This window comes from Chlamydotis macqueenii, chromosome 4 (assembly GCF_036417535.1).
Source record: "Chlamydotis macqueenii isolate bChlMac1 chromosome 4, bChlMac1.mat, whole genome shotgun sequence".
Classification (NCBI taxonomy): domain Eukaryota; kingdom Metazoa; phylum Chordata; class Aves; order Otidiformes; family Otididae; genus Chlamydotis; species Chlamydotis macqueenii.
Window position 1 is genome coordinate 3,606,619 of NC_141559.1, and position 23,197 is coordinate 3,629,815.

The window sequence follows — 23,197 nt, forward strand, 5'->3', positions numbered from 1 at the left end:
CAAAATCACTTCGAAAAACTCCTCCTGGCTTTGTAAATCCTAACTTACGTAAGCCTCGCACACAAGAAAAGCCCAGGGACATTCCAAGAGATCGGCAATGTTATCAAGTGACAAACCCAAAGAGAAATTACCCTGATAAGAGTGCGAGCCTTTGGTACAGCTCAAGCCAAACACACAAACCGATGTGACATGTCACGCAGTTCATTAACTGCACCCTGCAAACAGCCCCGGTTGGCACAGCGTGTTCCAGTTGTACTTAAATTCTTACTCTGAACTGCATGCAGACTTCACTAAGACACAAACAAGTAAATTATTAAAAATTTAAAAAACACTTTAGTCAACATAGCAATTGATCTCCTGGGTACCATGCTTGACGGGCACAGCACTCATACTCTGCAGGTAATAAATCAAAAGCCACTTATTACAGCAGCACTGACAAAGGCAGCCTCTGCAGCAGACCATCTTTTTAAAATTAAAAAAAAAATATTAATTGTAAAAAACGTTTCTTATTCCTTAATTGCAAGAATGGATACACTAATTTCCATCGCTAAAGCTTCTCACCATTTTGAATGCATCCATGAGAGTAAATGTCCAGCAACCAGACACACAGCCCTCCTTTAACGAAGGTGAACGAGCAAACCAGAATCTCTATTTCACATTGGTACTGCAAGAGCACCGAGACATCCCCACCAAAATCGCTCTGCTGAACTCAGTGACATGTGGGCAGAGATACTGGGAAACCGTTAGGATGAGACCTACTATCACCCACTGTCAGGGAACTAGCTCCAAAAGATTTTATGACATTTATGCCATTACTAACGAACTGCAAGACCAATTTTAAAAAACAGGTCATACCTATGACTCACGTACCGATCATTTTTCATGCTGAGACTGAATAACATTTCATCTGTAACAATAATTTCTCCTGTATTTCTCACAACCAAAAAAAAAAGCTTAAGTTATTGAAACATTTCAATTCCTATCTTTACATGATAGTAAACTTCCACACCTCTCAAAATCAACAGACATTTAAAACTTCCTCATGTCTGGACATCTCATAACCCGCATCAGCTGTATGGCATTCGAAACCACACCCACTGTACAATTTATCCTAAGACATTTCCCAAAAATCAGGAAGCACTCAAAGACTTCAAAGGAATAAAGTGTATTCAGCAGCTTTTGGTTTTTAACATAAACATTTGTTGGTTTTTCCATCTCATGCTTATTTAGTAGCAAGAGTCAGTGTAATTCCTTGGCAGGTCAGTTACTCCGGTTCCATCGTCAAGCACTCATTACGTACACCAGAGATCTGAAAATAGCTCCTCCCTTCTCGTTTTTATCCCAAACCATCGGAAGATTTTCTATTACACTTACCTCCTCAGTCAGTTTAGTGTTGGATTTTTCTAAGGCATCCACCTTGGCCTGCAGGTTGTTTACTGTAGCACTGTTGAAGAGAAAAATAAATAACTAATCTACAGTCATTTCTTCTTTTTAAAAATCCTTTTGTTTCTATTTTACTCTACTGTATAATAAAGAATAAATAAATCATGTCTTACCTCAGATGTCTATTGAGTTCTTCCACATAGTTCTTCTGGTCCAAAATAGCAGTTATCTGACCATCTCTGGAAAAAAGAAATCTTGTTCAGCTCACCCATTTGGATTCTAAGAACTGAGAGACACATTAAGGGTCTCGGAGGGAATGCGGCGATACAACCCGCACAACCAGGGTACCAATACCCTAGATCTCAACGAGTCTACGTGACGCATATGAAATAGCAAAGCCAAGTTGCAGTCTGTGCCTTTATTATCAGTCCCTGTCCCCTGACTTCTCAGAAGCTGCAATTGCTGCATTTGCCTGGATGACATTCAGGCATTTCATGACACAGAAAACATTTATATTGGACAAGAGTCATCTCACAAAAATCCATTAGAGAAAAACTGTCCACAAACGCAAGTTTTGCATGCACTTCCAGCAGGAAATCGTAACTAAAGCAAACGATGTTCTAAAAATGAAACTACGGATAAAACAAATGCAATCAAAACACCTGATCCCGAGGGATAATTATTAGATATATACCTGAATTCAAACTAGCAGAGCTTCCTTAGAAAGAAGCAGCACTCTTGAAGAACCTCAGAAAAGCCCAACACCTGACCCATCCACGTGTCAGCATGCCCACACCGTAGCTTCCAACCCCTTGCTCTGAAGGTTGCACAGCTCCACTTGTGTATGCTGGCACAAGCACTTCAGGCTATTATTACAGTTATGACCTTTCCCAACTGGAGAATTTTTTTTTTCTAAGGATGTTAAAATGCCCAAAATTAACTGCTATCCTGCCAGCCACACAACTGGTGACGGTACCACGCTGCTTACCAAAAAGGGTTTAAAAAACGGCAGACCTAACCCAGCTGAGAGTCGCTTTGAAAATATTTTTTATCTTCATTTGCCAGCTGAGGAAGAACACACAGAATTTCTCTGAGACTTTCCTTTTCCTCTGCCCCCTACCAATATTTCCGGTATCTATCTTATACATTATGGTTTATCACAGAAGAGCAATTCAGTCTAAGTAGCTTTTTAATTCAAAATCTAACAGCTTGCAGGGCAACCCAGAATACAAGTTACCAAGAGATAAGAAGGAGGATAATTGTGGGTGTACCTACCCCTCGCTGCCTTTCGTGCTGTTCCCATCTTTCAAATACATTGAGAAATCAATAACTCCAACCTAGAAAAGAAAAATTTGCACTTTTTCTAAAACTAAACACTGTCTGTAGTCGTGGAAGTTCAGAGTCATTCAGTTAGAACATCAGTACATCAGTTGTATTACAGCAAGGATTCATTATACCAGTAATCTATCCAAATTAATTAAAACATGGCAAAAATATAGGAGGCTGAGCAGCAAGTTGGCAAGCAAGGCTTAGGACATAAGGACAAATCATTATCACTGCCCTATCTGCACATACACTGCTTATGCAGGCTGGAATACAAGTGCATACCAGCTCATTTTCTTTTGTTTAACAGCCACAATGAGCTCATGACACAGCGTGAGTGAATTAACAGTTCTCTCCATTCCTCCCCTCATTTTGGCTAAGTCCTTCCCAATTCCACCTCCTTTTTTATCACATTTCACTCCACAATGACCTGCATGCAGACCACAGCAAAGACAACACCAAAATCCTGCGTGTTTGATCTCAGCACTGCCAGCTAACTGAAGACCACAACCATAGTAACAAATTTATAGGAGTCTTCTATTACCTATAGTAACCAACTTGTACCTCAGCTGAAAGAAGTCCTCTACAATGGAAAATTCTTCCAATTTAAATGAGAAGGGAAAAAAAAACAACAAAACTAACTGACTATCCAGTACCTGTGAGTCCAGGTCTTCTCCTTTCATGCAGAAGTTTGCATCGATGACATTCAAACCTACTAGGAGGCCAGCAATGATCGCACCTTCTTCTTCCATCATCAGTGCATTAGGCTCATAAAATTCACTGCAGGACACACAGCAAGAGAGAAGACAAGTGTTGCGTCTTTAGATCTGAACTGAAATGATGTCAACTAGGATGCGACAACGTAAGGCAAGTTCAGCCTCAACAAAAACCAGGCAGCGGCACACGGTCCATACAGAAACGTACCACTACGTGCTATCAACGCACTCCTGCTCTGACTGAACACATCTCTCTCAGCATGCTAAGTCTTCAGATAAGGCAAAGACCAACTAAGTAGGAGACGCGGTCCCTCACTGTTGAAAGGTGACGGAAAGTCAGCACAATTCTTCAGTAATGGCACAGCACATGGCAGATTTAAGACTGGGCCTTAACATCAGAGTTTAAGTAGCATATTTCTACTACTCTCACATACTACTGTTAACACAGGTCACTGCCACATTTTCCAGTGGACAATACCAAGTTCTCCCTTCTAACCCCAAAGCGTCTATGGATTTACATGGACAGACAACAAAAATCTACTTGTTTGAGTGAAGAAACACCAACATATTTATTAAATCCTACTGCTTTACACAGACATAGTAGTTCAAATCCATGGACTTTCAACTAAACTACAAAATTATTGCTGTTTTACGAGTGGCAAGCAGAGTTACAGAGAAGTGAAATGACTTGTTCCCAAGTCAGATGGCAATGAAGCAACAAGGTCAGAAATAAATCCAGGGCGAAGACCTCGCAGGCAGAATCCTGTATCCCCTCTGTACAAATATTTCACCAAAATCACCCCCTCAGAAGCAAAATTAGTGCTCATTCTAATGGATACTTGAGACAATAAAAGCGGAGATATAACAGTTTCTGAATTAAGAAGGAATACTAAGCGTTTTTAATCCCCCAGAGGAAGCTCTGCATTACACAAACATTACCATTTATCCCAAAAAGTGCACACAGACTTCACCCTTTGTGCTCAAAAGAATGTGAAGATCTTACAAGAGGGCAGAAGTGAAGCTAACCTACTCCAAGAGCGAGCTGGGCACTCACCTGAGAAGATCCTTTCTGTTAATCAAAGCTTTCATGTATTCCGAAAGTTTCTTCTGCATTAGAGCCAGGCGAAGCCAAGCTCTTCCTCTACCCACAGGTGTCCTGCAAAGGCCAAACCAGTTACAGACATATTGCAATGCACATTCACAAACACCTCAATAACCCCTTTCCATCTGAAGTTTCTGCATCTCCAAGATAGAGATGGCACTGTTGGAAACAGGGAAATGCAAGGTATTTAAGTGCAAATAGCTACAGAGAAGTTTATCTAAGCAATCACTGCTTCTCTCATAACTAATTATGTATTTGTTGTTATGCTAGAAGTATTTCCCTGACTTCACCCCTGCTGGATGCTGCTGCACAGAGATCAGCTGCTTCAACACATCACCTTCTAACTCAAAATCAGTTCTGCGTAAGGCAAGCCAGAAGAACAGGTGTATAGCTCAGCAGAGATGCCCAAGCACCACTCCTGCACGTAGGTGTTAGGCTGGGTGAGAATCCACAGAGGCAACTGAAAACACAAGTTCAGTTCTGTCCTCTTCAACTATTTTGCTCATTACCACACTCACAGTATGTAACGGGTTACAGTCGCGGTCCTTCCCCCTCTGTTTCTCCTGGCATTGTGAAGCACGCAGCGTTAGAAACACGATAACTGATACGCTGCATCACAGCTCTGGCTCAGCCACCCCGGCACGCTGGCCGGGAGCCAGCACCAGATGCTGCAAAGGAGTGTGCAAATCCCCCGTGCTGAGCAGTATTTTGAGCAGAAGGAAATGTTTTTTCCAAATCCACCTATCAGGCAGCTGTCTTATACCAAACAGCACGTGGGACACTATTTTCTAAACCTAACTAGCGTAAGCAGCAGCCGCCTGTGAAAGTCATCTTCATCAGTCTCCATTCTCGACCTCACTGACACACGACGTGACATTTCCCAAGGGCTAGCAGGAAAGCAAGGCTGAGGTTTAGAAACTTATTCTAAAATTGTTCTTTATTTCCATGTATTTCATGTTTCAATGTTCTTTCACAACAGGAAAAGGTAACAGGAGCTCTGGCACGGCACTGTTGGCACTCCACACTGGTGCCGTAAGCTGTTCCAGGAGGAGTCCTGCCCAGTTCTCCAGTAAAAGCACCTGTCCATGTGTACACCAATAAATACTAACCCGAAAGAAACTGTTATTCAATCTATTCATCTGTTCTTTCAGCAAAGACTATTTAATCCTTAGTCCTGTTACGGATACAGAAGGTTCCTTATACCTTTATTTCTATTCTCCAAGCTGAAAGCCTCTTACAGTTTCTTTTTAGCATGGAATAAGCAAATTGTATTGTGACGTCTGCAATTGCTATCAATTTTTTAAAAGCAATATATAATTAACGTGTATTTTTTTTCCTCCCCTCTTTAACATAAGCTAGTAACTTCAATTTTTTGACTGAGCCTCCCTTTCACACAAACTTTACATGTTTGCTGAAATTTATAAGAAAAATTATCTCTATCAGCCTCAAAACTTTAACCTGTAATCATCTTCCTTCCAATTCCCTTCCTCTGCAGTCTGAGTTCAGAAAGAGATTCAGCAAAGGCTGTTCCTGTTCCTGAGACACATGGTCACTTGTTTACTGCTATTGTCCTTAACACTTCATGTGCTTAACACAGAAAGAATATATTCTATCCTCGCCTTCTGCGGTTCCTTGATTCATAATAAGAGAGTAACGATCCCTTTTTATCAGCAGAAGGTGGCAGATGTACTCCTGAAGGTTAGGTTTGCCCTTCCCTCTCTTCTTCAGGACCTTTCTAACAATAAAATACACATTATGTAGTTGTGCAGTAGAAGACTGTACTTACTTCAGCCCTGGGAGATCCTTAACGCTTGCTGTAATTTCTGCGGCTTCAGGAACAAGTTTTTCTACTAGTTCTAGAGGTCCCCAAAATGACTTGTTTTGCCCAAGAAAAGTCTTTTTGGCTAGAAAAGAAAAAGATATAAAATGAGCCCATTGGGCTCGTGCTGACTAAATACATTCTCAAACACGGTCAGAGTGAATGAACAGTAGACAGAAAGCACCACAAATAATTTTCTGGGACTGCTGCTGGGCAAGTACAAAAGGCGACTTTTTATGTCCCAGAGTGGGAATTGCTGGTTTGACTCCAATAAAGCAACAGGAGCTGAGACAGATGCCAGAAAATATTCCATACATCTCCAGTATGCAAAGTCAACAACGTGCAGTGATAACCAGCAACTTAGATTCACTGCCAGAGGTTAACATTTCTGCTAGAATGCTGTCACTGTTCCTAAATTACACTTGGTGTGTGCACAGCAATTTTCTCAAAGCCAAAATCCCCAGTTTTGACAGAACTGTTGAGAAAGAACCTCTGCGTTGCAGTTTCTCTTCCAGTAAAAGGACCCTTGTGCCTCCAAAGCATGAGGAAGTGCAGAAAAGAAGGGAGTCGTGAGTTTGCCAAGGAGCTAATTTTATCGCTGATCACTTAGTTCTACTCAAGCAATCTTAAAGGCTGTTTTAAAAATGGCAAGCACCTCCAACAACTGTGAACTTTTCACCTGCAGTGTTATACCTTCAGCAGATTTTTTTTCCGTGCACTGTGACCACCGCAGTGACCCTGCTCAGCCTCTCTTTAGTCTACTGCAGATAACAAAACTAGATTTTTAAAACAAGATGGCTCTTTCTCGCTCCTACGCTGTGACAAACACTGTCTCGAGCAAGGTTACCTTTCAAGCCGTGTTTAAGGCAATGTTCCATCACGACGAAGAACTGCTGAAGAGGTGCATAGTCGGAGTCCAGCGTCCTGCCCAGGTTAAGTGCCGATTCAATCAACCCCTTGATACTCAGTTTCGCCATGTTCATCAGGTTCATGCGTTCATTAGCCATGAGATAATTAGGATCTATTAAAAAAAGGAAGAAAAACATTGTTGAGTAACAAAAGCTATTTTTAATACCACAAGATATCCCATCTCTCTCTTTGCCCCTCAGCTTTGAAGACATTCTTAGGGGCAGTGCCAGTTTCATGTGAGGCACTCACTTCAGGTTTTTTGTTGAGAAAAATCAAAATGAGCTAGCATTTTACAGCCAAAGCCAGTGACATAGGAATAGGTGATACATCACAGTAAGGGTGCCTCAATACCTCACATTACCACAAAAGTTACAAATTTTCAAGGAAGAGAAGTTTCAAGACAGCTGTTAATATTGTGGTTTTCATCTCAACAACGCATTACCAAATGCTACGGCATCGCTTGCTCCAACTCCCCCACTACATCCAGCGCCTACAACTGGTAGGAATTCTCCACTTGTGATTTGTTCTTCCATCTAAAGATAACTATGAGTCCACTCACACTTAATCCATCAACGTCTTGATACCTAGTTTTGCATCTTCGCTTATCATAACTTTTTTTTTTTTTTTTCAAACTTGGACATAACATGGAGCCAACTGCCAACCATCTCTCCTTTTATCAACACTACTGGTTTTTACCACTGACAATAAGGAGCCGGTCTTCATAGCTCCTCTGACAGCTCACTAATTCCCAGCACGCACAGATCCCCCAAGACTATGTTCTTCCTCTACCCTATTGCAAATATTCAGACCTTTATACTTGCTAGTTGCAAGAAACAAGTACAGACATCCATTTTCCAATCCACACCCTGCCCGCAGGCCTCCCGCTCCCTGACCCGTGTAATGTGCCCATGCCAACACCCATCCTTCCACAGTGCCCCTCTTCCCAAACATCACCGGTGCGTGTCCGGCACCTCAGGAAAAACTTGTTTACAACAGTATTGTCCCGTAACTTGAGTGAAATTGGGAAATAAGTAATAGAGAAAAATTCTTGCCGTGAACACAATGTTGCATCAGTTGCAAGTTTTCTGTTTGCATCCGTTGCACTTGCAATCTCACAGCCAATTTTTGAGCTGAAGTTCCTTGGCACAAGCAGCTTCATAACGCTGTAGGACACACTTATTCTAGTGCTGCTCTAAACGGCCGTGGATCCGTGAACCAATTTACCACGAGTCAATTTAGTACACCTAGCAGCAGAAACATGACCAGAGGACGTCTAAGACTACCACGCTGACCACCATCAAGGTGTTCTCAAGCTATTCTTGACTGCTCAAAGTCTCTGCCTCTTCAACATACAGACAGCTGAGAGAGGTTCCTATGTCTCTCTTTAAAACGTCTATTGTGGTGAACAAGGAGAAGATGCAACCTCCATCCTCAGTGGATCCAGGCCCTAAGTGAAGTCTCGCAGAAGTCCAGGTTGTATTCAAACAGGTTTGCCACTGGGTGCACATCAAATCTCTACTAGGCAGGAGGACTTGAGCTGCCTGGACTGTTAACAGTTCTCATCCTCTTGTCAATCTGACTGTGCGGAACCATTTCCTGCAACTGGAAATGCAACAACTTGATCGAACCATAGAACCATTAAAAACCACATCCTTCCCACTTCCAATGTTGGCCGTCTCCTGCGGGCTGAAAAGCACCATAGGCCCAGCAGCATGTAGCCAACAGGAGTAACATTTGATTTCAGCAACCTATTGAATCCAAAACAGGCAGGAAGAACAACTGCTACCCTGCAATTGAGACTCGTTATGTCAGACAGGAGAAGACGCTCAAAGGCACCTCCTCGGGGCTGGGAGACTAAAAGCAACTACCTAAGTGGAGATACAAACACCCTCAATCAAAGAACCTGAGAAATCATGAGAGGGCATCAAGAGAGAGCATTTGTAAAACCTGAGAACAAGGGTGGGTTTGCTGAATCTGCCTCTGAAGCACGGCTCCAAGGCTAGCTGGCCCCCAGGCTGGTGAGGTCTCATTATCGCTGCTTAGTTTTGGGTGACCTGCCTGCCACAGGACAGGCTGCTTTTCGGAGGGATGCTGCTGGTGTCCCTGAAATACTCAGGCCTAGCACTGTGGCAACAGCACTAGCGATACTCAAGCGCTCCTCATCCAACAGACACTAATCAATGCCAGCAAGAATCGCCATTGACCAGCAGCCACCGGTCTAGTCACGCTCCAGGCCACACCTGCGGCCCTGGACAAATGCCTTCCTCTTCAGGTCTGAATCCGCTTCAGATTTTGCACGTGCAAGTAAAAAAAACCCTTAGTACTGCTGTATATTTTCTTCTGTGCACTTCTGTATAAAACTAATGAACACCACCACCAACAGCATCCATCCTTGAAGAGCCCACGAGCATCGCTACAGCACTTGTGTCTACCACAGACCACTACTGTCACAACTTGCCCTTTTCTTCAGGACCATGATTCTAAGCCCACTCAGGACAAGCTTATCTGGTAAAAAACCATTAACTCCTTCCCCCAGTACTTCTGGTGGGACAACTCCACCTACAGCACATCCACACTTCTAACCAAGACAGATTAACCAGCAGAAATCTCTGGTGGGTTTGAATTATCTGAGGCAATTTTCATGCATAACCTCAAGAGCATGACACTGTGTTAAAAGAAGTAAGACTTTTTTTTTTTTTTTTCCCCAGTTCAAATATATTTTAAGGTCTAGATTGAACATTATTTTTTGCCTGGTCAGGCTTGGAAGAAAAACTATGTATATGCACACTCAGTAGTGAGATCAGACCATTTCAAAAAGTTGAGTGCTTGCCTCCTGAACATATCTGTAAGTTTTAAGACTTGACTTAAACCTTACAAAAAAACACAGGTTTTTTTTTCTTCTTCCCTACGAGGGGAACAGCAAGACTCAGGAAGACAGAGAGGCCTCCTCTCCTCTCTAATGAGGACGTCTCCCCATGGGCCAAGGTCCCACAGCAGCACGCCCCGAGCCACGAAGCACGGCCGCAGTACGGAGGAGTCACGCACGCGCTGCCCAAGCGGCTCGTTGAGCCTGTCGGTAGCAAGGCAGGCATCCAAGTGACCCTGCTTACGCAGTAAATCAACTGCTAACGCAAAACTAAAGAAACCCGACAAGATAACTACACAGAAAGTGTTACTTTGGCTCATGTGAATTATGGAAGAGTCCAAGGACGCTGCTCAGAATTAGGGTCCTACTCCATTATACGCTCACAGGAAAACACGCACATTTCTTAAAAGTATCAAGAGCTGCCGCCTCCCACAGACCTGTGCTGAGGTCAAGGGTACCGTAAGCTTTTTGACGCAAGGCGCATGGTTTTCCGTGAGTCTGAGAAGTCTGTGCCTGTTGTCTGTCAACTGGGGTCGATACTTTGCTAATTAAAAAGCAAAACAACCAAACAAGAATAATAGAGGGGGTATGAAGCATGTTCAAGATTCTAGATTCTTTCAACACTCTTCAGATGAAATGAACATCTGGGCTGATGAAAGCACGTAGGAAAAAGAAAAAGCAGACCTATGCTTTCAATTAAGAGTAAGATGTGCAGTCACAGCCTAAAGAACTGAAAAATGTTTTCATCACATTAACTAATCACAAGTTTCTGCTTCATTAGCCTGTTGTGAATGATGGTGCTCTGCATATGCAGCTTACCTGAGATTCCCATCTTGCAAACTAATTAACTGTTATATAGTGCAAAACGGGATAAAATCCCAAAGATTTATTCCAAAATTTAAACCCTAAGTACTTTGTACCATTGTTATATGTGCTGCAACATATACACCTTTAAAATTGAGCCCAAAAGAGCAGGGTAAGCAAGCAAAGGTGACTTTTAAACAGTAAGACTACCAGCTGGCTTTAAGCCAAAGCTGTTCTGCTTTGGCAGTCTGACCTTGGTGTGCAACTGAGAGTCTCTGAGTTAATACTTGCGTCAACTTTCTTTTTCCGCCTCTAATTGCAAAAACTCTACCTATGTTTTACTGCACGTCACGTCACAAACCTTAACAAGTAAAATCTTGGCCCTTAAACTTTACCTTTCAACATTGTTTGGATTTCAACTGAAGTAATCTTAAATTCTCAAGACACTTTGGCTGTTTAAAATATTGTAGCTTCTACAGAATAGACGTGTTCTCTAACCAGTAACCTTGCATATGGGATGTAAGTGGTCGTGACTGGACTGGACTTGCATCCCACTATAGCAACAGAGTAAAATCATCAGCTCATCTGCCTGTTTCCTTAAAATACTCAACTCCCACGTTTCTGAAAGAGGTACAACTGTGCTACAGTCACTCACACCCTAACAGCACGAAAAGCAAAGGGTTCCTAAGAAGCTTGCATGAAGATGTTTTCAAAAGCATCCAAGAACCTCAGGAATCCTGTAATTTGTTTAAAAGGCAAAATACATACCTAGGAACCTAAGGTCAAGGGAAAAGTCAGTGCAACACTGGACCTCGGGGCTGCGACCGTGGTCTAAGTACTTCTCACCCAGTGACAATAAACTTCAATCGCTCCTCATATTGAATTACCCTAAAATAATTAAGAAGAAACTAAAATAAAGCTAGAACGTTGATCAAACACAGGGAGCCATGAAACACTGCAGATGTGAACAAATCTGCTCGAAGTAATGCAAATTAATCAGTATTTCAGCTAGGTGCTCCGTGTCCTGAATTAATCTTAAACCAAGAATCCAAAATCTGAAATTTAGAAATGCCACTTCTGTGTACAGAAGAGAAACGGCACCTTGCAAATAGTTCATACTGGATTTAGCTTAACTGAGACAGGTGGATGGCGAAACAGTTGCTCACTGCTTACAGTGCGCCGAGTTTCAGTTAGGCAAATTCACATTAGGAGAGACATTAGCTCCAGCTGCTCAGACTACAAAATCCTGAACGCATGTATAATCTCAAATAAACGTGGAAAGCAAATCTCTAGATAAAGACTTTCATCATTTAAACTGGAGTTCAACATCATTATGTACTTTTTAAGCTTCCTGTACTCCAGTTAAAGCTTCCCAGACACTCCCTTACCCTCAAACGCCTTCCAGCAGCGCAAGCCCCGGCTCAGGGATGAGGTGATACTCGTTTTGTACATCACGCAAACGCTCTCCTGAAGGTAAGCACTGACAAAAGTAAAAATTACATGACTATTCACAAGTGAAAGGTGGAGGCATGTCTGTTTCTAAACAAATATACTTTATTCTACCAATTTTTTTTTCTCCTATATTAAAAATTCAACCAGTCTGCTCTGAGGGACTCTGGATAAACTGGAAAGCAGCTGGACTAACACCCTGGTACCAAAATGAAATCTGATTTCCTAGGAGAGGAAATATTTTCACAGAGAGTTTAAAAGGTTGCTTCATTTGTTCTTGCTATTACATCCTTAATGTTGACTTCCGAGGGGGAAAGCACACTCCACGTCAAGCATCCCTCAGTCTGATCCATCACTGAGGAGGACAGCTTCCCGCACACACTGGCCACATAGGAGTTTCAGAAAAACACAACGGGGTGGTGAACATGGGAAACAAAGATACAAGTGCAAACAGACAAGACACATTTTAAACGTATCCCACCGCAACAAAAATCAATGCAAAAAAACATGCACAACGTTTAACGGGAAAAAAAAAAATTCAATTCCTTTTTTCTCCATTAAAGACTACCTTGGCTACGCCCTCGGCTGGAGCTGCTGGGGAAGCAGGATGAGCTGTCATTCCGGGAGAGAGAACATCTCCCATGGCTGATGTGAAGCCTGCTGCGTTTACGAGACCACCAGGCACGTAACCAAGCACAGCAGTTGACAAAGGCACCATTCCATGGAAGATGATCTCCAAGAGGTCAGCGTAGTCAACACATCTGAACTAGTTTTTGCGCACAACGCATCCTCTTTAAGAAGATTTATACCATCCGAGTTTCCAAATAAAAATAGAAGTACAGTCTGCTACGTCATGGTTGACTTTGCTTTTTTACTCTGCCAGAAACGTGCTTAAAACTATTGGCACTGGGAAGTTTTCCCTAAGCGAGTCCCAAACCTAGCTGCGTTATTTTGCCATCCTCAACTACCAGTTGTTATTCTAGCAATAATCACAACTACATATTTTAAGACAGACATATCTTTCACAGTGTTCCTCACACATTTCCCTCTATTTATAACCCCGACTCCGTAACATAAACGTGCTTCACTTCATTTCACCGTTCCGCTTTACCAGGTTTCACACTTAAACTGCTCATCTGAGCTACAAAGAAACAAATGCAGCTTTTGGTTACCATCCTACTAGTCAGAATTAAACCGAAAGCAAAGAAAACACCTGTAAGAAAACAGCCACCACGGGATACGCAATCTGCATCACCTTTGAAAATACTCAGTGCACAAATTGGCAAAAAGCTGAAATACGTCTGCTGACCTTGCTCTTTTGGGGTTATCAGAATAACAGGGCTTATGCTCATAAGTCTTCTAGATATCAAGAACCCCAACTTTAGCTTCTAATTTGAGATTACCATTTACAAAAAAAAAAAATTGGGCCTGTATAGATCAATACCCCTAAATGTCCCTCTACATGGAAATCCATATTCTTCCTAAGAACAAACACGTAAACCTCTTAACCACATGAGGAAAACTCCCTTCTTACTCCCTTGCTTTCAGAATGTCTATCAGCCTTCTGTGCTACAAACACCTTCATCCCAAGCATGAACAGTTGCATTTAGTCATCAAGTTACAAATTTACTGAATTGGGAACTCAACTATTTCATACTTGCACCATTTTTATGAATCAAGTAAGAAGCACTATTAAAAAAAAACAGATCTCATTCAGTACTTTAGAAGTTTTAATCAACATTTGCAATACAAGTTTTAGAGTCACTTTTACAAAGTCTCAAGCTGATAAATAGAAATATTTCACAAAATCTAAAGCTTTGAGGTGATTTCTGAAATATTTTTTAAAGATCATCTTCCATATACTCCATATACCTTTTGTGTTTCTATCAGGCTCAGGAAAATAATTGCCTCAGGAAACATTTAATATAAATAAACTAGCCCCTTATTGATTCACTTTTTCTACCTCTATTTGAAGTCAAAATAGAAAAAAAAAATAATAATACTTTTAAGCAACATTGTATGCACATATTTTCCAAAAAGAGATCAGTAAGAACTTAGAAACCAGAACTGATCACACAGAACCCATGAAGGGGCTGATAACATTTAGAAGACAAGTCTTAACAATATCTATTTTAAATCTAAACGAAGACAATTGGAAGAGCAATGCATGCACTGGAGCGATCAAAGACATGTTCTTGAACAGGCTAACAGCAGAAACCAAACATCCACACAGCGTGCAACTAGCACAGCACGTTCCGGCTGTGAACCTGGTTCAACCAGACAGGCACGTTCCGAGAGCCGCGGCTATTGGCGCTGGAAAGGAAAACTGCATGTTGCACTCAGGCTCCAAATAATAACTCAAAAGCCAATCATTAGTGGAAATAATAGCTGAAAGATGTTGGTGTGGCACGCACCTTCAGTATCATCACGCAATTGCTCCACCACATCTGTCAAATCCTCCCAAGAGTCTTTGCAAACAGCAAAAAGAAAGGAAAAGAAAGAAAATGTCATGCAAGCCATGATCTAAAGGAAAGATTCAAAATCAAGGGGTAAGAAAAGGATAACTGAAAGGGAGAGTTGCATAATACAAGATTTAATTCACAGTGGGTAGAGATTTGCAAGTCAGAGGGGTGTATTAGTCTGCACAAAGCAATACAGCAAAACGTTTTTTTTTTCCTTGAGAGTCAAATTAAGGTAGGCTTCAGCAGAGTTTGAGAAGCTTTGCTTCTTTCTGCATGAAGACAAGCAAGGTTTTTGTAAAGCACATTCTCAAAAGAAAAGCAAGAGAAGTATTATTTTGTTCGTAAGATCAAAGCGTTGAACTCTTGATATTTATGCAACATCAGCGTTTGCTTCAGTTTCCTTCCACCCAGCCCCAAAAAGATCCCCCCAGATAACAGGGAAATACAGCCACACATGAAAAGCCAGTACATTTCAGGAACAGGACATACCGAGGGCATTTCAAACAAGGTTAAACAGAGCTTTAACTCCGCTACCACCATCACTCCAAACGCAAAATCTTGCAGAGGTGATCCAGCCAAGCCTGGATGCGGGTCACAGGTTTTACGTCGTCATTCTGGTGACAATTCACTAGGGCCTCACTGGGGAAAACACCTCTGTCTCCTCGCCGGAAGCCTGCAGATGGCTGACAGGCACGGGGAGGAGGTATGGATCCTGGGTCAGGAGCAGGCAGGACAAGGAAAACTTGTTGCAGCATGTCTCCCAGTTGTCTGGTTTCCAACCCAGAAAATAAAGCCAGATAAACGCACAGACGGTCTGAACCCTGTGGGATTTTCAGCTCCATACTTACCTATCTGCTCTCCCCAGCGCTAATTTGCAACGGGTTGAAGGTCCGAAGCACGAGAAAGGCTCTGTTCCCCTTCACAGGCCAACCGTGCCAAAGTCCCGAGCAAAGTACACACGCCGCTGGGACCTCCTCCCTCCCACGGACAAGCTATCACCAGCCTCCTCCCGCCCCAGGAGCCCGCCGTGGCTAGCAAACAGCACATTCACAGCCATTGCGTTTAAAGGGGAAAAAAAAGAAAAAAAAAAAAAAAAAACAAGTCTAAATACCAGTACGACTAACAATTCAGCTGGTCTCCAAAAGCTTTCTACACTGCAATAGCACTGACCAACAGTCTTCTCATCCTTTCAAAGTGGTTTATTCACATAGTTGACTTTTAGCTATCAGTTTTCTTCATAAGCCAGAAGGTCTCTTCTTCCCAGCTAAGCACTACTGCAATGCCAACAACAGCAGAAAACCACCATTCCTTGGGTCCTGCCCGTGGAACCGGGTCGAAGCGGATCAACTGCTTTCCACTCAGCAGGGATTTCTCCACTCCCTGCCTGCCGTGAAGAGGGAGGGAGAGACGGTGAGCACAATCAGGTTGACCTACCTCTGCTTGCTAGAAGCAACAGGGAGTTTCGCTTGAGAAATTCCCTGCTATTGCAAGAGCAAAGCCCTGGTGACGCTCCCCCCACTTTCTACACTTACAGCTTTTGGACTCTTCTTACAGGGGTAACACCTTGCTGTAGGTCCAGGAGACTTCCAGTGATGGACTGAGACATCTCTGACGTCTTCCTGGACCCTACTGCACTCTTACCTTGGAGTGCTACAAATTGGACTCTGGGATTCATGGGTCCCTTTCACCTCTTTACTTTTTTTTTTTTTTAGGACTTAAAATGCAGATGTTGGTGTGATTGAGAAATTCAGTATCTGTAGAAAACGCTCTGCATAACACCACTAGATAAACAAGCTTGTAAGGCTGGTATTTTCTAGCCGTACTTCTAGCACTTTGGAAAATGAATCAGATGAGAACCTAGCTGCACGTGCAGCGATCTATTCAATAGCAGTTTCCATCACGTGCAAAGATCACAGCCAGACTCTGACCATCCCAGAATGCCTACCTGCACACCGAGATTGAAGCCAGACACCATCACTGAACGGTCTGTTATCTAATACTGAGGGCTGGGGTTTTTCCTTAATCTAAAGTGTAAACAGAACATCTCAGAACCAACCCAACGTTTACAATCAGCTTGGTAACGGGGACAGAGATTGCCTGGCTTCACTTGATCTTTCACATGATCTTCCTTGCTTTGACTTTTCACTTCAAACTCCTCCCTACACACACTACACAGCCTCCAGTTATTTCAGCTCTCTACTCCTCCAAGCCTCTTCTTTTGCACAGCTCCATGTCCAAAAAACACCCAAGACTTCCAACTTACTCCGACAGCTGTTCACAACAGCTAGCGAGGCTTATACTAAGAAAAACAGGTTTTGCTTTCTCACCACTTCCATTTTGAAATTCTTCAAAAATCCCAGAGTGTGGAGCCGCACAAACCCCAACAGATGCCCTTCCAACTGCCGATCCATTCATGCATTCACTAAGCAATTACGTGCAATGAACAGTACCACCGCAAAGACAGCATTTAGCCTGTACCGGGATACCACCTGGAAGCAGACTCCCACGATTTGCAGTCCCCCAGCACCCAGCTTCCTAGGTGATCCATTTTCTGTCCACATCCTCTGTAATTCTATTAGTAAATACCTTGGGAGCACAACTAGGAGGACAGAATGCTCAAAACTTCTTATATAGCTATGGTATTTTTCCATGTGTAAAGAAACACGCTCAGAACAAAGGAATCAAGCCACACATCCTTTTTATAGTTCCCAAGCATGAGATGAGATGCCAGTTCCTCCAAAAACAGACTAAATAGGTCACTACCTGGTTGGGTTTGGATTTTTTTTTTTTTTTTTTTAAGTACAGAAGTTCTTAGCAAATGCATAAGGAGAAGCTGAGAAGTCAGTAAAAATCACCCCAAAAAAAACCCCAGCACCAATTTTGGGAAGTGAAAACTGAGCCTGATACAGAAAGTACTCAGCAGTGGTGAAATGTCAGCTATGCCGCTTTGGCTGCTCTGAAAGGCTAGACCCAAACCTGTTAGTTTTTGGACATTAACTCTGTTGAAGAGTTATAAACAAACAAAAACCTAACAGGACCAAGTCCTCACATTCTGTTTAGCGACAAGGAAAGGGGTTATTTTTTCATCTTGTCCCCAACGGTGGTCAAGATAAATACTGAACGCGTCAGCAGCTGAACATCAGCGCCAGGGAAGGTAACTACTCTGCATTCAGTCAGTGCCCTACTGTTAAACCTCTTCTCCTGCCTGGTGATCTGCCACGACTGAGAAAAGTTCTGTGGAAAGAAGAAAAGAACCGACGCATTTCAAATAAGACCTACCGAAGTGCTGACAAGTTAGCTGCGACTGAACAGACGCTGGAATCGGGACCATGATCAAGTGAAGGGAATCAAACCCAACCAATCTGCAAACAAAAATGCCAAGCAACGAGGGTGGCTTCCTCCTGATCCCCCTTTTTCCCCTCAACATCTTTGTTTTATCTACCCCCTCATATTCAAAGCACTCCAGCAACTCTTTCTTTTTCCTCCAGAAAGGACAGAAAAGCCCACTCCTCTATGCCTCGGTACCACGCCTGAGGCAGTGCCAGGAGTTTCGGCAGCACTTCTCACATTCGCTCAAAGGCACTTTCAAGTTTCATTCTAAGTGAAATTCTGCAGCAGCCATCAGTGTAACCAGAACTGAGTTTCCCTGCCAGTTATGCCTCGTTACGCCCTATACAGGAAAAAGTACTGTCCATGTTCTAGAGGGGGATGCTCATGGAAGAAATACTGACACATGTGCTCTTTAGAAGGTTCATTATAGGATTATTTGTCTGATTTTAACTTTGACTCTGCTGCTCTAACCACTTGCTGTTCTTTTTTTGGGCCAAAGAATTCCACAACACAAGGAAAGTTGGAAGAGCTTAATGAGAAATAATGAATATGCATGACTAATTGCATTCGTGTCTTTCTTTCATTAAGGCTAGCACATTCTCCTTCATTGTAAGCACAAATATTACTTTTAGCACGAAATTGAAACCTATAGTCACATTATTCTATTTATTTCAATTGCATTATCTCATATTTGTTGCCTTAGGAATGATAAGTAACACATTTAATAAGAAAAAAAATCAAGTGGTGCAGAAAACTAGGTAGACCTGGTCTCCAGCTCCTTCAAACTTAGGTCCTTCAAAAATAGTTGAACAGAAATTGGAGAGAAAAGGTAGAATCTGCAGGACGACTGAATAAACAGGGCAATAGATTAATGGGCAAGAGGTATTTGAGCTCTGAGAATAGCATGTGCTTTTTCTGAGGAGCTGTACACGTTCCACTCACAGCATTTTATGCAAGCATGCGTTTGAAAAAAGAAGAAAAAATCTGACCTTAGCTACAAAGAATTATACTACGGAAAATATAATTTCATCTGTGCATGTTACAAACATATCGCTGTAATTCCCTGTTTTAGTGCAAACAGAACAGGACTTTAAAAAGCAGAAGGGAGACTGTAACTCTTGACAGTTCCAAGTAAATTCAGATCATAGTTATCACGTGTATTCCTGCTGTTCTCAATTACAGGCTGATCCCATGAGGATTAAAATTCCCACTGCTCTAACGTGAAGCTTCTCAAAGATGACTGACTAATCAAAGTAGAAATTTAACAGCCAGTGAAGTAGCGTCAGGCCATTGTGCATTTCATAACTTCTCCCAAAAGCTGAGATCAGTGTTCAATCTCACATACACGTGCACTCTTGATAGTAATGCCATCGAGATGTTTTTGGCTGGCGGTTCTGGGACGGAAGGATGGGTGCAGACACCCACCATGCAAGGCTAGGAGCACAGTTTCTGTTCATCCTCAGCACGACGGGTGCACGGTGAGGAGGCGGAAGGCAGGATGGCTGCCTGCAGATCAGAGTCAAGAGAGGCAAAAAACTCTCGGAAAGCAGCAAGAGCTGAGGGACAGCAACTGGAGGCTTCAAATCCTTATTTCAGCAAGCTGCTGGACTTGCTACTGCAACGTTTGGGTTTTTTTACATGTCTTGATTTGTAAGGAAAACATGCAACTTTTTGTTATGCCTTCGGCAGAACTCTAGAGCCTTGATTTTTTTTCTGTGTCATAATCCCTACCTTTCTACATCAGTTTTATGGAGATGTTACAAGACACGCCAGGCCCAGCGCCTGTGTCTCCTGCTTTTCCTTGCAGACAAGCAAGCCCCGTCACACTGTCCCCTCAGCCCGCACATGCACTGAGGCACGGTAGTGCTGATGCAGTAGCACCAGTTCCAACACTGGGATAAAGCTGTGTCAGCTCTTCTATTATGAACGCTTTTTCCTGACCTTTTATCTCTGTTAAAAATACGACTTGGGTCCAAATCCTCCTTCCCCAAAACAACCAGTCTTCCTGCTTCCCAACAAGCAGCCTTCATTTATGAATATAGAAACATCTCCATAAAGGTCAGTATGATACAGCTTTTTTTTTAATTCATTGTTCACATACTGATTAAATAATACGGCAATGATATGAGCAAATAGTATTTTCTAATCCTTTCTCATACTTCTAAGAGAGTGACTGTGATTACAGCTTTAAAAACAGTTACTCTTCTTGTTTTGGGGAAGGATTAGTCTGGTATTAGTGTCTGAATTGTTTACATAAGTGTGCAAGAGCACAATTTGTACGCTCTTAAGGTCCCATATCCAGCATATTCGAGAAAGGCAACCTCTGTTACAAACACTGATTGATCCAAGCTCAGAACAAGAGGGCGAACAGAGGGGAAAGCAACACATGCAGAAAATAAGGATCTGAAGAACTGACTGACAGTGTGACTGAAAGGTTCTCCAAGCTCTACTATGAGAAGAGCCCCAGATTGCTTACAAGGTCATTTACCAACTACGAGACAAATCAAAAGAGTAGTTCCTACTGATGAGAGCAAGAGAGAGAGAGGCTACATCAAAATCAACTCACCTACACTAGAATGTGCTGTTAAAAACACCAGCACACTGAAGCCCAAAAACACACAAGTAAGACCGAGCGAGGTCTGAGTAAGCCTGTGCCACATAGCAGAACATGGGAACTGGAAGTCAGCTGAATTACTGCAGCCTTGGCTCACCTTGTACTCACTACGCCGGTTCTGCTTTCCTGACCCCACAGCACCTCTCTGAAACCCCGGGATGTGCCTCAGAGGGAGCGTTAGTCGCTGCTTTTGAAACCTCTGTCTGGTATCCCACTGCGTGACTAAGTACTCGGCAAACAAATCCAAACCCGAGGGCTGCCACGACTGAAAGCAGCTGTCAAATGGGAATTAAATTATCACCTGGGAATTAATTTTAAAGCTCAAATCCTCACCACAGTTTAAGTTGCCTTATCCAGCAAGACAGCAACATAGCAAGACTTCACTGACTTGACAAGCCAGCACCAAACGGGTCAGGCGAGACTACTCGGTGGAGTCGTACTTGAGTAGTTACTGGAAAAGGGTCGGGCGTGAGAAGATGGAGCCTCCTCGCTGTAAGACCAAAAGACGCTCAGCAATCCTGCAAGGGGCCTGCTAGAACCCGGCAACGTTGGTGACCACCGGAGCACTGGCTACTGTGCAAAATTCCTGCAGAAATTCATCATATCTCCTTCTTCTCCACTTTTTTTTTTTACTGGTAGAGCAACATGGACATCCTCTTGTGATTTTATTACTCACAAAGCTTTCAGTTCTCATTTTACATGACCTGGTATTAAACCGCTTTCAGCATCGACCCAGATCATAAATCCTTTTGCAAGAAGAAAGCAAGATGTGTTACAGCTCCTCTTTTCCGGCTTCCAAGCCATTCTTAACAACAGCACGCTCAACAGAAGCGAGCTGGAAGACCTGTGACGGTATCACCACCTGACAATAGGCAAAACTGCGTAATCACTTGGGGCTTTCCAAAAACTACCACTGACCACACGGAGAGACGCGTCTGCGTTTTGCCAGTACGCTCCACTTGCGAAAGGTGGCAGCTAACAGAGCTAGAAACCCTGTTTTAAGATTAAAATAGTGATTAAATGTATCACTGAGCACACATTATGCTATCTTCCTTCCTGAAACATACAAACCTGATCTTTCTAGCTACACGCTTAAAAAAATAACTATTTAGCACAAATCTGTCTCTCTTACAAGGGCAATCTGAAGCACCAATTTGGCTTTCTAATACGTCAAACGGTGTCCACGTTCTCCACACAGGACAAGAGCATCTTGTCCCAGAGACACCCCCTCCCCACTCGTGCAGCGGCTGGAACAATGCGACGGCTGTGGGGATCCCGAGGCAGGGAACCGGACCGTACCTTCGTGGGTAGGCTCGGGGTCGGGTGTCAGCGAGATGTCATCCAGCTCGCGCAAGCAGAGCCATTCTCCATCCATCGAGACTCGGAATTTGCAAAGATAGATGGTCTCCATGGCAGCCTGAGTGATCTTGTCTGTGGTGGGGGTTGGCATGTCGCTTTGAGGCGTCAGAGCAGACATGATGACTCAGCTGGTACGACAACAACGGGGGGAAAAAAATAAGAACTGAAAAGAAAAGCTTTCTGAAGAAGAAAATAAGAAATACCTTGCTGTTAAAGGGCAGATATGCTCAGGATCGCACAGCCTGCTCTGGCCTGTTCATATATAAAGCAAGGTAAAAACGCTGCTCCTTCACGCTCGTCTCGTCCTCCCTCCGTTCCACTGACTGTCGTTGTCTTCGGCTATGCTAGAGGCTATTGATCCTAAGCGACCACAGAAAACCTGGCTTCTGCATCAAAGGCAGGAGGAAAAAAAAAAAAAAAAAAAGCTAAAAAAATTATATTAAAAAAAAGCAGGAGAAGGAAAAAGAATGGCTTCCTCTGATGATTACCCAAGCAAAAACAAAGGAAGAGCGTACGGACAGATATCCAAGGCTTGCTGAAATCAAACTGCAGGTCCCTTTCTTCCCAGAGAAGCCAGGACAGCGAGTGCTGATAGGATTGGTTGTGCGCAGTAAGCAGGGTGGTGACCAAAATGGCTGACTAATGAACTGAACTGAAAATCCAGGCTCATGTGATCAGCTGCTCCCAGCGTAGGGCAAGCAATTCCCAGGATGCTTCCTAGACACTGCTGATGCAGGGACGGCAATTAGGCTCTCATCATCCACAGCACCTTCTCATCAGGCTACGCCAGGCAATTTGTGAGCCGGCACAACGCGCCACGCAGATTTCTCATCCGTCGCCCCCATACTACAAAGGAGCGCAGACCGGCAGTGCCAGGAATACAAAGACGCATTTGTATTCCTTGCACATGCCTGGATGTCACTACATGAATTAAATAAGTACCTTGGTTTTCACGGTAGGTGTGCAAACCACAGTTGACGTTTTATTTGCTGCGCAGCCTTCTCAAAGGGTACCTTTGAGCTAAAATTTCCCACATCAGCAAAAACGTTAGCATGGATTTG

At 43.0% G+C, this 23,197-nt stretch overlaps 1 protein-coding gene across 9 annotated transcripts in view; it reads right to left on the reverse strand.

The window, feature by feature from the left end:
• The window catches only part of RUFY3 (RUN and FYVE domain containing 3), a 43,116-nt gene that overhangs the window by 13,513 nt on the left and 6,406 nt on the right, over positions 1-23,197 (reverse strand). For 3 of the 9 annotated variants that reach the window (XR_015258392.1, XM_086746313.1, XM_086746318.1), the window contains exons 2-9: positions 14,786-14,839; positions 7,191-7,364; positions 6,311-6,428; positions 4,477-4,578; positions 3,363-3,486; positions 2,659-2,720; positions 1,557-1,622; positions 1,375-1,444 (exon numbers count right to left, since the gene is read on the reverse strand). Coding sequence is in view for 8 of the 9 variants with exons in the window: in XM_086746313.1 (XP_086602439.1) it covers positions 1,375-1,444; positions 1,557-1,622; positions 2,659-2,720; positions 3,363-3,486; positions 4,477-4,578; positions 6,311-6,428; positions 7,191-7,364; positions 14,786-14,839 (770 nt within the window). In the remaining variant the exon portion in view is untranslated. Of the gene's footprint in view, positions 1-1,374; positions 1,445-1,556; positions 1,623-2,658; positions 2,721-3,362; positions 3,487-4,476; positions 4,579-6,310; positions 6,429-7,190; positions 7,365-14,785; positions 14,840-22,076; positions 22,886-23,197 lie in introns of those variants that run through there. The other 6 variants (XM_086746317.1, XM_086746316.1, XM_010127320.2 and 3 more) reach the window with 6 other exon arrangements.